At 42.5% G+C, this 14,784-nt stretch overlaps 1 protein-coding gene across 3 annotated transcripts in view; it reads left to right on the top strand.

Moving 5' to 3' along the window:
* Positions 1-14,784, top strand: part of CAPN13 (calpain 13) — a 79,389-nt gene that overhangs the window by 28,250 nt on the left and 36,355 nt on the right. For all 3 annotated transcript variants that reach the window (XM_090280200.1, XM_090280201.1, XM_090280202.1), the window contains 2 exons: positions 9,906-10,042; positions 14,300-14,474. In XM_090280200.1, coding sequence (XP_090136326.1) covers positions 9,906-10,042; positions 14,300-14,474 — 312 coding nt within the window. The remainder of the gene's footprint in view (positions 1-9,905; positions 10,043-14,299; positions 14,475-14,784) is intronic.

Genomic DNA, 14,784 nt, shown 5'->3' with positions numbered 1-14,784 from the left:
AGTGGAGCAGAATTAAATTTACGTATTAATTTGGAAAAATTATACTTTTATTATGTTAATGATTATTTCCAGAAACACGGCCTATCTTTCCATTTATTCAGAACTAGTTTTATGCCCTCCAATAAAATGTTATGGTTATGTTTTTATATTGGTGCTGTATCCTTCTCGGTAAATGTAGTCTCAAATATTTTACAGTTTTGTATAGCTTGTGTGAATGAGATTTTCCCCCTCATTTTTAACTAGATGTTACTGAAAAGAGAAAAGCTGCTCCTTGTTATATATTAAAATGTATCTAGCCGCCTTACCAAATTCCTTTATTTGTTCTAACTTTTTTCTTCAGTACAGTCTGGATTTTTTAGTAACCTAATATCTGCAAATAAATGTATTTTGTCTCTTAATATTTATAGAGCTTATTTGCCCTTTTGCCTTGTCTTATTCATTAGAACCTCACAATTTTGAATGACAGTGATAAGAGCACAAAATCCTACCTTCTCTGGATTTTGGTAATATATTTTCTTGGTACTCTATTCTTTATTTATTTTAAGATTTTATTTATTTATTTTTAGAGAGAGGTGAAGGGAGGGAGAAAGAGAGGGAGAGAAACATCAATCCATGCCCTCTCACATGCCCCCAGCTGGGGACCTGGCCAGCAAGCCAAACATGTGCCACGACTGGGAATTGAACCGGCGACCCTTCGCCTTGCAGCAAGACACTCACCCACCGAACCACACAAGTCAGGACAGCACTCTGTTCTTTAAATGCACTGTTAGATTTAATTTGCTAAAAACTTGATTAGAATTATTGCATCTATATTATATGTAGGAGTCTAGTTGTTTTTTTATGATTGAGTTATGCTAACTTTTTAAAGGAAACACATTGAGCTTTACATATTGATCTGAAATAATTTGAGTAATGGCGTTAATCATCAGTTATCTTTTCTTTGAGAGTATAACAGATAATAGTTAAATCATCTGGATCTACTTCCTATTTAAATGTGATTTCTTAAACTCTTTCAATGTGTTCAGTAACAATTGATCTACTTGAGTCTCTTATTACTTCTGGAGTTAATTTTTGAAATTCATGTTTTTGCCAGGGAAACCAACTGTTTCTTCTATATTCCAAATTTATTGGCAAAAAGTTGCTTGTATGATTTTCTGAATATGTATTTCTTCTGATCAGTGGTTGAATCAACTATCAATCACAATGCTATATTTCTATTGTTCCTTTTTTCTTAATTGAAACAATCTATTGCATTGATTTTGAACAAATTAACTTTGAGTTTTCATTATTCTTTCTATTATTTTTCTCTTAGGGCTTCATTTATTTTTCTTTTTAAATTAATCTTTATTGTATTTTTTTACATTAGCTCTTAGTCCCCTTGTACCCGCCTCCCCCCAGCAATCACCACACCGCTGTCCACGTCCATGAGTCCTTATTTACTTTTTGCTCAATCCCTCTACACCTTAAACTCCACCCCCAGTAGCTGTCTTCCTGCTCTCCATCTATGAGTGTTTCCCCATTATCCGTGAGAATTCAGTTGTTCATTAGATTTCACGTATGAGTGAAATCATATGGAATTTGTCTTTCTTTGGCTGGCTTATTTCACTTAATATTCTCCAGGTCCATCCATACTGTAGCAAAGGGTAAATTTTTCTCCTTTTTACGGCCAAGTAGTATTCCATTTTGTAAATGCCCCCTAGTTGTTTTATTCACTCATCTATTGATGGACGCTTGGTCTGCTTCCACATCCTGATGATTGTAAATAATGCTGCAATGAACACAGAAGTGCTTATATTCTTTCAAATTAGTGTTTTGGGTTCCTTTGGATATATTCCCAGAAGTGGGATTGCTGGGTCAAAAGGTAGATCCATTTCTAATATATTTTTTTTAGGTATCTCCATATTCCACCAACAGTGCAGAAGAGTTCCCCTTTCTCCACTTCCTTGCCAGCACTTGTTTGTTGATTTATTGATGATAGCCATTCTGACAGATGTGAGATGACATCTCATTGTGATTTTAATTCACATTTGTCTGAAGATTAGTGACATCGAGCCTCTTTTCATATGTCTATTAGCCATCTGAATGTCCTCTTTGGAGAAATATCTATTCATGTCCTTTGCCCATTTTTAAATTGGGTTGTTTGTTTTTTTGGTGTTGAGTTTTGTAAGTACTTTATAAATTTTGGATATTAACCCCTTATCAGATAGATGTATGGGCAAATATGTTCTCCCATTCTATGGATTGTCTTTTTATTTTGTTGATGATTTCCTTTACTGTACAAAAACTATTTAGTTTGATGTTGTCCCACTTGTTTATTTTTTCTTTTGTTTCCCTTTCCTGAGGAGATATATTCAATAAAAAATTGAACAATGTCTGAGATTTTGCTGCCTATGTTTTCTTCTAGGATTTTTATGGTTTGGGGTTTAACAGTTAAGTCTTTATCCATTTTGAATTTATTCTTGTATGTGGTGTAAGAAGGTGGTCTACTTTCATTTTTCTACACGTATCTGTCCAATATTCCCAACACCATTTATTGAATAAGCTATCTTTAGCCCATTGTATGTGCTTGCTTCTTCTGTCGAATATTAATTGACTATAAAAGTGTGGGTATATTTCTGGGCTCTCTATTCTGTTTCATTAATCTGTGTCTGTTTCTATGCTAGTACCATGTTTTAATTATTACAGCTTTATAGTACAGTTTGATATTAAGTAGCGTGATTTCTCCAACTTTGTTCTTCTTTCTCAGGATCACCGTTGCTATGCAGGGCCATTTGTGGTTCCATATAAATTTTTGAAATATTTGCTCTAGTTCTGTAAAATATGTCATTGGAATCTTGATAGGAATTGCACTGAATCTATAGATTGCTTTGGGTAGTATGGACATTTTAATGATGTTAATTTTTTCTATCCATACCATGAACATGGTATGTACTTCCACTTATTTGTATTTTCTTCAATTTTGTTCTTCAGTGCCTTATAATTTTCTGAGTATAGGTCTTTTAAATCTTTGGTTAGGTTTATTCCTAGGCATTTTATTCTTTTTGAAGTAGTTGTGAATGGGATTATTTTTTTGATTTCTCCTTATGTTACTTCATTATTGGCAGATAATTTATCCATTTCATCCAAGTTGTCCAGTTTGTTAACATATAGTCGTTCATGATATTTTCTTACAATTCTTCGTATTTCTTTGGTGTCAGTTGTTATTTTTTCTCTTTCATTTCTGATTTTATTTGGGTCCTTTGTCTTTTTTTCTTGATGAGTCTGGTTATAGGTGTGTCAATCTTGTTTATCTTTTCAAAGAACCAGCTCTCTGATTCATTGACCTTTTGTATTACTTTTTTACTCTATTTCATTTATTTATGCTCTGATCTTTATTATCTCCTTCCGTCTACATACTTCGGGCTTTGTTTCTTTGTTCTTTTTCAAGTTTCTTTAAGTGTGAAGTTAGATTGTTTATTTGAGCTTTTTCTTGTTTTTTTTTTGAGATAGGCCTGTAATATTACAGATTTTCCTCTTAGGATTGCTTTTCCAGTGTCCCACAGATTTTGGATTGTTGTGTCCTCATTTTCATTTGTTTCAAGGAATCGTTTGATTTCTTCCTTAACCTCATTGCTGACCATTCATTATTTAATAACATGTTATTTACCTTCCGTGTCTTTGTGTGTTTTTCAGTGTTCTTGTAATTATTTTCTAGTTTCATAGCATTGTGGTCAGAGAAGATGCTTTCTATGATTTCAAGCTTCTTAAAATTATTGAGACTTGTTTTATATCCTAACATGCAGTCTATCCTAGAAAACGTTCCATGTACATTTAAAAAGTACATATATTCTGCTGTTTTAGGATGGAATGCTCTGAACATATAAATTAGGTCCACTTGATCTAGTGTGTCAGTTAAGGCCACTGTCTCCTTATTGATTTTCTTCCTGAAAGATCTATCCATCGAAGTAAATGGGGTGTTAAAATCCCTGACTCTGACTGTATTTCTGTCGATCTCTCTTTTTATATCCATCAAAATTTGCTTTACATATTTAGGTGCTCCTATGTTGAGTGTGTAAATGTTTACTAGGGTTATATTCTCTTGCTGAATTGTTCCCTTTATCATTATGTAGTGTCCTTCTTTGTTTCTTACTATAGCCTTGGTTTTAAGTCTATTTCATTGGATATAAGTACTGCTACCTCACCTTTATTTTGTTTTCCATTTGCATGAAATATCTTTTCCCATTTCTTTACTTTTAGTCTGTGTGTATCTTTTGATCTGAGTTGAGTCCTTGGAGGCAGCATATATATGGGTCTTGTTTTCTCATCCATTCAGCTATCTTATATCTTTTGGTTGGAACATTTAAGCCATTTATGTTTAAGGTGATTATTGATAGATACGTATGTTGTGCCATTTTATAGTTAAACTGTTTTCTTGCTATTTATTTTTATTTCTCTTTTTCTTCTTCTTCTTAAAGCAAGACCTTTAACATTTGCTGCAGTACTGGTTTGTTGTTAACAAACTTCTTTAGTTTTTTCTTATCTGGGAAGCTCCTTATTTCTCCTTTGATTTTAAATGATAGCCTTGCAGGGTAAGGTAGACTTGGTTGTTGGTCCTTGCTTTTCATCACCTTGAATATTTCATGCCACTCCCTTCTGGCCTGAAATGTTTCTGTTAAGTAATCGGATGCCAGTCTAATTTGTGCTCCCTTCTAGGTAACTACCTGCTTTCTTCTTGCAGCTTTTAGGATTCTTTCCTTGTATTTAAGCCTTGCCATTTTAATTATGATGTGTCTCAGCGTAGGCCTCTTTGGGTCCAACTTGTTTGGGACTCTCTGAGCTTTTTGGATTTGTGTGACCTTTTCCTTCATCAGATTAGGGAAGTTTTCAGTCGTTATTTCTTCAAATAGGTTCTCAATCCCTTGCTTGCTCTCTTCTCCTGGTGTCCCCATGATACAGATGTTGCTCTGCTTCATTTTGTCCAAAATGTTTTTTAAACTCTCCTCATTTTTTAAATTCTTTTTTCTTTTGGCTGCTCTACCTGGGAGTTTTTTCTACCTTGTCTTACAAATCACTGACCAATCCTCTGCATCATCTAACTTACTGTTTATTCCTTCCAGTGTATTTTTTATTTCAGATATTGCATTCTTTATTTCTGACTGGTCCTTTTTTATGGTTTGTGTGTCATTTTTCATGATTTTGAGTATCCTTATAATTATTATTCTAAACTCTGATAAATTGCTTGCCTCCATTTTATCCAGTTCTTCTTCTGGAGAATTCTCTTGTTCTTTCATTTGTGGTAATTTCAATGTGTCTTCCTGCTCTGGCTGCTTCTTCGTATTTTCCACCTTAGTTGTCAAACTTATCAAGCTATAATCAGCAGCTCAACAGCATGGTATAAGATCCAAAGGGTGGGGCAGAGTAATTCCCACAGGTCAGGCTCTTGCTTTCCCTCAGACTGATGCCATTCAGAAAAGAGTGCTCTGTCTGAGAAGGACGGCTCTTGCAATATGGGAAATGACTCAGCTCAAGGATCCTGGAAGCTGTTCCTTCAGTTGTCTCTCCAGAGCCACCAACCCCAGACTCTCCTCAAGCATCTCTATTCCACTCTGTACTCCCTCTGCTGGAGCCCAGCATAAGTGGCTGCAAACGAAATCTTGTCATTGACCCTTTAAGAAGCTCTCTTTTGTCACTATCCATCTCTCTTGGCAGACAGAAACCCTGTTGCTTTTCCCAGCTAGATGTTCTCTTGGTTCCTTTCCAGCTCTGGTGCTATAGTCTGTGGAGCCCAGCTTGGGGTCTAGACCCCACACTTCTCAGGGGAACTCCCCAGCCACTGAGTTATCCCTCCAGCACTTCAGCTGATGCCTGTGGGAGCTCAGCCAGCCCTCTCATGCCTCCTCCACACTTCCTACCAGTCTTCTTGTGGTGAAGTGGTTTCTTCTGTCTGTCCGTGGTTATAAGGCTTCTCTCCAGCTAATGTTCAATTGGTTTTTCAGGATCCTTTCTCTACAATTTTGTTATAATTCCAGATTGGTCCTCAGAGGAGGTTAGTGTAGCTTCTACTTAACTCCTCCACCATCTTGGATCTCTCCCAGGGCTTTGTTTTTTATATAATTACTTTTCATTTATTTTCATTCATTCCTGTTTACTTTCTCTTGATTAATTTTATTGGTTTTTAAAATTTTTCAGAATCTTCTCACTTAATATTCTTAGCCTTTTTATTATAAAAGCTTTAGGACTATAAAATTTCCTCAGATCTTATTTGTATTCATGGGTTTTGATAGAAAATATCTTACTTTTATTAATTTAAAGATATTTTTAGTTTTTATTAAGTTTTGTAATGGGTAATCTTTTGGCTATTAGAGTTCTAGATTTATTAAATTATGCTCAGAAAATAAAATTCATAAAATCTCTAGGTTTGGGGGAAATTATTAAAGGTTTATATATGGCCAAGTCCATCACAGTTTTGGTAAATGTTTCATGGACATACAAAACAAATATATATTATCCAGATGTTGTGAGTTTTATATATGGCTTCTTTTTTGTCTGTGATTTGTCAAATTCTAAAAGAGGCAAATTGAAGTTCTTCCCCAAAGTTAGAGTTTGGAGGGTTTCTCTTAGGTTTTCAGATGATCTGGCTCTATATTTTTCCTGCTATATTCATGGGTGCCCAAAAGTTTATGTTCTTGTTCTCTGGTTGTTTGAAGAAAGGTTACAAATATATCCCTATTTGTTACATGGAACGCTTTGGGCCTCAACGCTTCATCAGAAATTCATATTGCTATTCCATCTTCCGTTATACATTATTCCCTCACTTATCGCGGGTATTACATTCTAGGTGCCCCCTCCTCCCTGCAATAGGTGAAAATCCGCAAAGTAGGAACCTTACATTTATTTTAGTATTTATATATATTTTAAGGCTTTATAAACCCTTCCCACACACTTATAAACCATTCCCAGTCCCTTATTAACCTTTTTCACACTTTTATAAACACTACTTATGTTTTTAAACATATTCTGCACTCTTAAACCTACGTAACTTTAACAGCATACATATACAGTACCACAAAATCCCGTGATATAGCAAAAAATCCACAATAAATAATTAAATATAATGTTTTTTTTAAATCCTGCGATACAGTGAGGCCACAATAAGTGAACTGTGATATAGAGAGGGACTGCTGTATACATTTCCTTGTTATATCTTTGCTCATCCTTTCATTATCAATTTCATTTTCACTATTGGATGTTTCTTATACAAAGCATATTTGAAACTTATTGCTCACCATCGTTTCTTTCACCCTTCATTTCCCTTCATCTGAAGACTTTTGTTCTAATTTCAACCTCATTAGGTAGGAGTAGTTCCTTGGATAATTTCCTCAGATTACATGAGTGTTTTTCATTTGCTGTTTCTGAAGAATGATACTTCAGTTGGTTTAGGATTCTCGGATCACAATTGCCTTTCCTCAAGAGTCTGTAAACATTCCATTGTCTGATGTTGCAGAAGAAAAACCCAATGCTAATCTATGCTCTTATTTTGTATGTAACTGGTTCTTTCAAACTGCAGGTTTATAAGAGGCTCTTTCTCTCCTTGGTGTTCAGAAATTTCTCTGTAATGTGTCTAGGTTACACCTTTTTTAAATTAATCTTGCCTGGAATTCAGCAAGTCCTTTCATTCTGAAGACCTGCCCACTTTTTCTGCTCAGCAAAATAACCCTCCCTTATTTCTGGGCATCATTCTTTATCCGGTTCTCTCTTCCTGAAGTCCCAATTATTTGCACACTGAATCTTTTCTAATGGTGCCCAAGTGATGCTGATGGGGCTGGTCCAAGGACTACACTGAGGAATGAGCTAGAAGATGTGGAGTTCAGCTGTGTCTGAACTGCCTTGGGGCTGCAAGTGTTGGTGGCGTGACAGGAGGTTAGGACAACATGAGGCCTAGGCAGGACATGCTCTGCCCTTCCAGATGTTGAAGAAAGTCCCACCATTGCCCAGAAATAGCCATAGTACTGACCTCTGTACATCTCATCACTCTGAGCTTGGGCACTGCTCTTTAGAAAGGGCCCAGTGCCTGGGCAATTAGATACTTTGCCAAATGCTCTGACTTCCCCCGGGCACTTGGGTGTTCGTTCACAGAACGGCAGCAGAGTGTGCTTCCTGGAGGCTGCAGACATCATCATGATGCCAGTTGTCCACACCCAGAGAGGTGAATCTGGAAATACAGGTCTGTAGCCTCATTTTTGGTCATCAGTCAGGCCATTTGCATCCTCTCTGAGAACCATGGTCATATATAATGTTCCCTTTGTATAGGGAGAGCAAGTTCAGTCAACATCACCAGTGTGGGAGATGGGGTAAGGGTCACTTCTGAGGGGGAACCAGCCAGAGGAGCTCATTCAAGCCAGGACTTGCTCATTCTGGATGACCTGCTGTGCTCCAGGCACTATCTTAGGTGCTGAACGAAAAGGCTAATGAAAAACAGTTCCTACTTGCACAATTATGATCTCGTTGGCAATCTCATCTGATCCCAATCACAGCCCTATGAGGCAGTTCCTACTCTTACCCCCTTTTGACAGATGAGGAAACTGAGTCACAGAGAACTAAGTTTCTTACTCGATGTCTGTTGCTCAGATAACTAAAGACAAAACCAGGACTCAAGCACAATTCCACTGACTGGATACTGGCTACCACACTTTGCTATCCCATTAAACCCAAATCCAGAATGGGCTATCCTCCCAGTAACCCCTTCTAGGAGCTGGGATTAGCTTTTCTCGGTGCTTCAGCTGCATTTCATGATCTCCCTCTAATAACATTCCTGTTGTCTCTCCACCTCACCCGCCGATGCATCTTATTGCAATAGGGACACGAATCCACAGCTGTGCTGGAACCAGCTGCAGTGCACGGGTTCATTAGTGACTGCAAAACATCTTCTTTGCTTTGTCTCCACTGACATCTCTGCCTTGGTCTCCATCTCTCCTTTGCAAGTGCGTCCTCAGCTGGATGCAACAGCCCAACATCTGGGACGTCCAGCTGTGGAAAGGCATGTGGATGGCTTCCTGTCACTGCCAAGCAGATGATAGAGAGCGTCCACTCAGCTTTACATTGAGCCCACCTGTCAGAGATTTGCCTTCATCAAGGCCCTGCTGCTTCTCCAGCACAGAGGAGGCCAGAGAAGACACTCCAAGAGGCTGGCTTCATTATGAATTTTCCTCATTTGGCGATGTCCTGGGTGAACCATTAAGAGTTGAATGCCGAAGATTAAAACAGTCTGTTTTGGAGAGGAACATCTGCTTCATTTGGGCTCTCAGCAGCAGCAACGCCAGCCAGTTTCATTTCTGCTGCACTGATGGTGGGGCCAGGAGGAGCTGTCACTGCTCACTCCTGAGTCCTTCTCATCATTCGGCCTCCGGCCCTTTGCCCACGCTGCCCCCTCCATCTGGGACGCCTTCCCCACCTCTTCTCCACCTGCTCAAACCCTGCCTCCTCCGCCAGGCCTTCAGCTCCCAGTAGGCTGTCCTTCCCCATGACAGCATCTGATCTATCATTCTCCTCTGTCACTCAGCATCTGCTTCCACTACTGTCATTTTGTGCCCAGCTGTACCTGGAGAGCCTCATGTTTGGAGCTCACCAAGGACCTGCCGAAGCAAGGTCAGAGTTAGTAACAAAGTCGGACGAGAACCCAGGTCTCCTTCCTCTCTGCTTGTATTTTCCTTGACTAACTTGGTTTGTGATTCATTTTCTCCATCTGCCAGTGGAGATACATGCCCACCCCCTGTCTGTCAACACAGGCTGAAATTTGTTCTGCATGGAGTTATTTTTGCACTGTGGGGATCACGTGGTAACAATGGTTATCTCCCGGCACAGGCTGAGGGTCCAGGAGCCCCCTCCTGGCCTAACTCTACTGAACCATATAATGAACTCTCTTCCAGTTCTGGCAGTGTGGCCAGTGGGTGGAAGTGGTGGTTGATGACCGCCTGCCTGTCCTGAACAAGAAGTACCTCTTTGTGCACCCTCTCAACAACAACCAAGAGTTTTGGCCCTGCCTGCTGGAGAAAGCCTACGCCAAGTAAGATGGGTCCGCCCCTCAGCCCAGGACCTTGCTGCCGGGCCCTGTCCATGGAGCTGCTTTCCCTGATAGACACTTCCCACCAGCCGGCCCGAGACTTTGGGCGGCTTTGCTGAAGGCAAGCGATGGCCCTGGGGGCATCAGAGCCTTGGCCACCTAGCTGGGCATCCTTCATAAACATTCACTGTATGCAAGGCTGTGCTGGGGCCCTTGGGAGGGACCCAGAGGCACATAGCAAGCTGTGGGTAAACAGGGCTGGACGGAGATATGCATTACAATGATATTATTGCAAGGGCTGGTATAGGACCCAAATGAAATAAAATATCATGGTCATAGTCTGCTGAGAGGGCAGAGGAGAGAGAACAAACTTCTGACATTCAGGCTCACGGAGAGTCAGTCAGAGGCTATACAGAGGAGGTGGCATTGAGTGAGGACTTGAAGGGGGGGTAGAATTTTAGTGGGGAGGAGGGGGGATATATGAGGCAGGCATCCCCAACAATGGGAATGATACCAACAGAGAGCTAGGAGTGGGACAGTTCAAAGTGAGGTTGGGATGGTGGGGCCCTGGCGTAGCTGCTGTGATATTGCATTTATGTGTGGTTGAGGGGCGGGGAGAAGTTGTTAGTTGTTATATAGTCCAAACACCATGATTCACAGGCTATCTTCTGGTGCTGACAAACACCTCCATTTACAAGTTTTACTGAGATCCTTTTGAGTTAAATTTATTCGACAGATGGCCACTGAGCATTTAACCATAGGCCAGGCACTGTGCTTGGCACTGTGATAGAGACTCTCAGACTGGCTCACGTGACTGTGTGTAAGGATATGTGTGTACAAAGTCACTGTCCAAAGACCCACACAGGTGAGGGGCATATCAGAGCTATAAATTAACACTAGGGGACCAAAAGACAGAGGTCCATGCCTTTTAGGAGAAAAGGAAAAGTGGAGGGTATTACTCTGTCATGTCCCCTAAAGACCATCCTAACCAGCCCCTCATTTCACAAACGGGAACGCCATGGCTCTGAACAGGGTCGTGATGGCAGGTGTAAGCTGCTAGCCTGAATCTGTGGCAGTCCTCAGTCATTCGACAGAAGACATCTTTTAGCAAGACCGAAGACCCTGCCCATTCCTGTCCCGGGTCCTGAGGAGTGGTGACAACCCACCACCTATAGCTGAGCCCCTGTCCCCTTCTGGACAGCAAGACATCTCCAGATCTCTCTCTCTCTCTCTCTCTCTCTCTCTCTCTCTCCATTCTTCCTTTTGAGCCATCTTGTAAAACAGTAAAGCAGTCACTCTTGCCAGTGTCAAGAAAAGCTGTTCATTAGGATTTGAGAATGAAGCCCAAATCACAGTCAAGGTTGTTGAACCAGTTCCCATGTTTGGGGAGGTTAGTTCATGTCTAAGCTACTTCTACAAACACTGCCATTATGGTTCCAGGATGGAGTCAGGCCTCACCACTTCGGGGCCTGCTTTTTTTCCTTGTATGAAAGGGGAGGGGTGCCTGGCAATTCACTGGGAGAATTAGAAAGCTCATGAAATGAAATGATGACTCTTGACTCCATTTTGTTAACAGCTGACCTAAGGCAATCATTCAGCTTGAAAGGAAATGGGAAACTGGACCCAAAATCCACATTCCACTGCCTAGAGAAATCTAGCAGAGGATAAAATGCTTCAAACTATTAAGCGGTTTAAAAGCTTTTTCCTCCTTCCAAAGAAGGAAGTTAAAGAATGCAGGAGTGAATCAAATAGAATTGCAGCCCATCAGAGCTGAAAGGGAATGCTGTCAGCATGGAGCTCTACTTTCTTCTTTAAGAGATGAGGAAATAGGCTCAGAGAGGTGAAATGACTTGCCCAAGGTCACCAGGTGTTTCAGGCCAAGCTGGAATGAGAACTGTTCTCTCTAGTCACATGCTTTTCCATTATCCCATCATACTATCAGTCCTATAGGAAAAGGATGTCTTTTTTTTGCTTCTTTGGAACTTTGTGTTTGGCACACAGGGACAAATGAGGAGGACCCATCTGTCCAGCTGAAGGTGGACTTCTTTCCCTCCGAGGATGTGGGCACTGACAAGGGACTGTGTGGGCTCCAAACTTCTAACTGTCCTCATGGCTGGAGAGCCTGAAAATGCATTGGTCAAGGCAGCCAAAATTGGGGGTTGGGGGAATCTATGTTTTCAGAATTTTTCCCCTGGGGTCATAAAATAGAGAGGAGATTGGAGGCAAGATCAGGTAGGCTGCGTATCCTCCCTTCTAGACTCTCTGCAGTTAAGAATTACAGCATTTCAGCATCCTTTCTGGCTCTGACTTTGACATCTGAAATCTTCCCTCTTACATGTCATTTCCGGGAACATAGACGTGTCCCCAACACGAGGCTGAAGCAGAGGGAGGAGAACAAGGCTCTCAGAATTCCTGGGCTCAGGTGACGAGGCGTAGTGACAGGTGTGGTAAACACAGTTCTTGCTCTCTTTCCTTCCTTTTCTGTCTCCTGACAGCAAAGGGAGCTAAGAAGAGCTGCCATGATTCTGAAGCATCAGTAGGATTTGTGAGCACCTGTTTGTAAAACAGAGAGATAGCTCCTTGCCAAAACACCCCGTAGCTGTTGGGATTGGCTTTGTGGGCACTGCAGAGAGATAGAAAAGGCTATGAAAGACCCCAAGGAGGGGCAGCTGGCCGCAGGTCCTGTCCCTCGGGTGTCTCTGCGGTGACTGCAGAATAATGTGGGTACAAGGCATCAGACGACGCACTGAGGGCATGGGCCTGGAGTGACATGACAGAGCCCAGCAGCTGCTTCTCTGGAGTGACTCAGGAGTAGCCCCCTTGAAGTCAGGGAGGGCCCTTGAATGCATCACCAGGAAAGGACTTGTCATGCAGGAGGTCATGCTGGTGGGCTCAGAAAGGGGTTCCGGAATCCCAGTGTCTGTGAACTTCCAGTACCCGCAGCAAAGCCCTCTTAATCTAAGACCAGGAGCCAGAATAGCTGTGAGAAATCAGGAGAAGGAGACAGACATTCAGACCCAACAGGGCATAGTCATGATCAAAGGCAAGTTTGCGGTTCACCAAGGAAACACCCCAGAGATAAGAATCTAGTACCAGGCATAACCCTGGGTCAGAGAGTGAGAGAGAGAAGATTTAGAACCAGTCTGAGAACAAGTTGAGGTCAGTCACACAGTGGTTCCTGTAGAATGCCATCTTGTTCTGTGTATCCTTAGCTTTCTTTAATAAAAGGCTTCCTAAGCCATCCACAGCCTTTGTGCCTGGGACAGTGTCCTGCTTAGGGTGGCTGCTTGATATGTATTTGCTGAAGTGAATTTATGTGAATTCAGGGTGATACCCAGGAGGAGAGTGGCCGAGGTAGAAATAGGGTGAGAAGGGAGTGTCTGAGTAGCCCCCAGACCTGATGCAGTCAACTTGACCTTTTATAGGTGAAAGGCTGAGGACTGGGAGGGAAAGGGTCTTGTCCAAGGTCATGGGCCCCATTTCAGGCAGCCACAGTGGTGGACCCAGGCCCCTGCCCCCTGTGTGACTTTGCATTACCAGGAAGAAAGCTGTTGTGGCAATGTCTCCCCTGCCACTGACCTGTGAAGGGTGTGGCATCTTCACCTCTGTCACCTGTGTTATCTCCCTGCTGAGGCTGGGCCGATAGATATGAGGATGGGAATGGGAAACCTGGGTCAAGAGAGAGAACAGAGGCTGCCTGTGGCCACAGCAGGCATCAGGGTTGTTGACTGTGAGCTTTCTGAGGGTGGGTGTGGAGTCTCATTTATTTTTGAACACTCAGTACCTAGCATGAAACGCCGCACACAGCAAGCACCCACCAGTCTTATGAAACTGAACAGGAAACAGTGGATCCTAATTATAATAATATCTAATATCTATTAAGGGCTTGTCATGAGTGAGGCACCATGCTAAGTCCAGCCCCATGAGGCTACATAACCTGTCCAAGTTCAAGTAGCAACGTACGTGGTGAGATTGGGACCTGAGCCCTGGCCTGTGGCCCAGCACCTGCATTCCTGACCTCCACACAATCCTGCCCCTCACGGGGCTGCCCGGGCCCAGGAGACTGGGAAGAAGATGGGACCGTGGGTGGTACATGAGCTAGAATTTCCTTCCAGGCGAATGCAAGGTAGGTGGCCACAGTCCAGAAGGGTGGAGAGGCAGTCCTTCACCTGGGAAACACACAGAGGTCAGGTGCCCAGCTGCCTTTCTGGGGTGTCTCGCTGAAGGCACAACGGGGTTTGGTCTGGCTTCCCCTCCCAGATTTCACGGATCCTATCTCCACCTGCACTACGGCCACCTCCCTGATGCCCTGGTAGACCTCACAGGAGGGCTGGTCACCAGCATCGACCTGCACTCCTCCCCTTCTGACCTAGTGATGATGGTAAAGACAGCTGCCAAGGCAGGCTCGTTGGTGACTTGTGCCACGCCGGTCGGGGTGAGTAGACCAGGAACTCCTTGGCATGGGTTCGAGCCTCTCCTCAGCCTCGCCTGGGAGCATTCAGCCACTGGCTCCTTCAGCTAGGGAGGGGAATGATCGAAGCCAGTGGTCCCCCACCCTTTTGGAACCAAGGGACAGGTTTATCAGTTTTTCCACGGAGGAGTTGGGGGTGGGGAGGGGGGACAGGAGGCAGAGCTCAGGCAATCTTCCCTTGTGGCTGGGGGTTGGGGACCCCCTGTCAAAGCCATCAAGGAGTGCTGATGCTGTGCTTTACTGAGGTCACATCATTTAATCCTCAAGGCAGCCC

Source organism: Furipterus horrens, unplaced genomic scaffold (assembly GCF_987537825.1).
Source record: "Furipterus horrens unplaced genomic scaffold, mFurHor1.1.pri manual_scaffold_6, whole genome shotgun sequence".
NCBI lineage: Eukaryota > Metazoa > Chordata > Mammalia > Chiroptera > Furipteridae > Furipterus > Furipterus horrens.
Note: the sequence above shows the minus strand (reverse complement) of the source record. Positions and strands in the feature narration are given on the sequence as shown.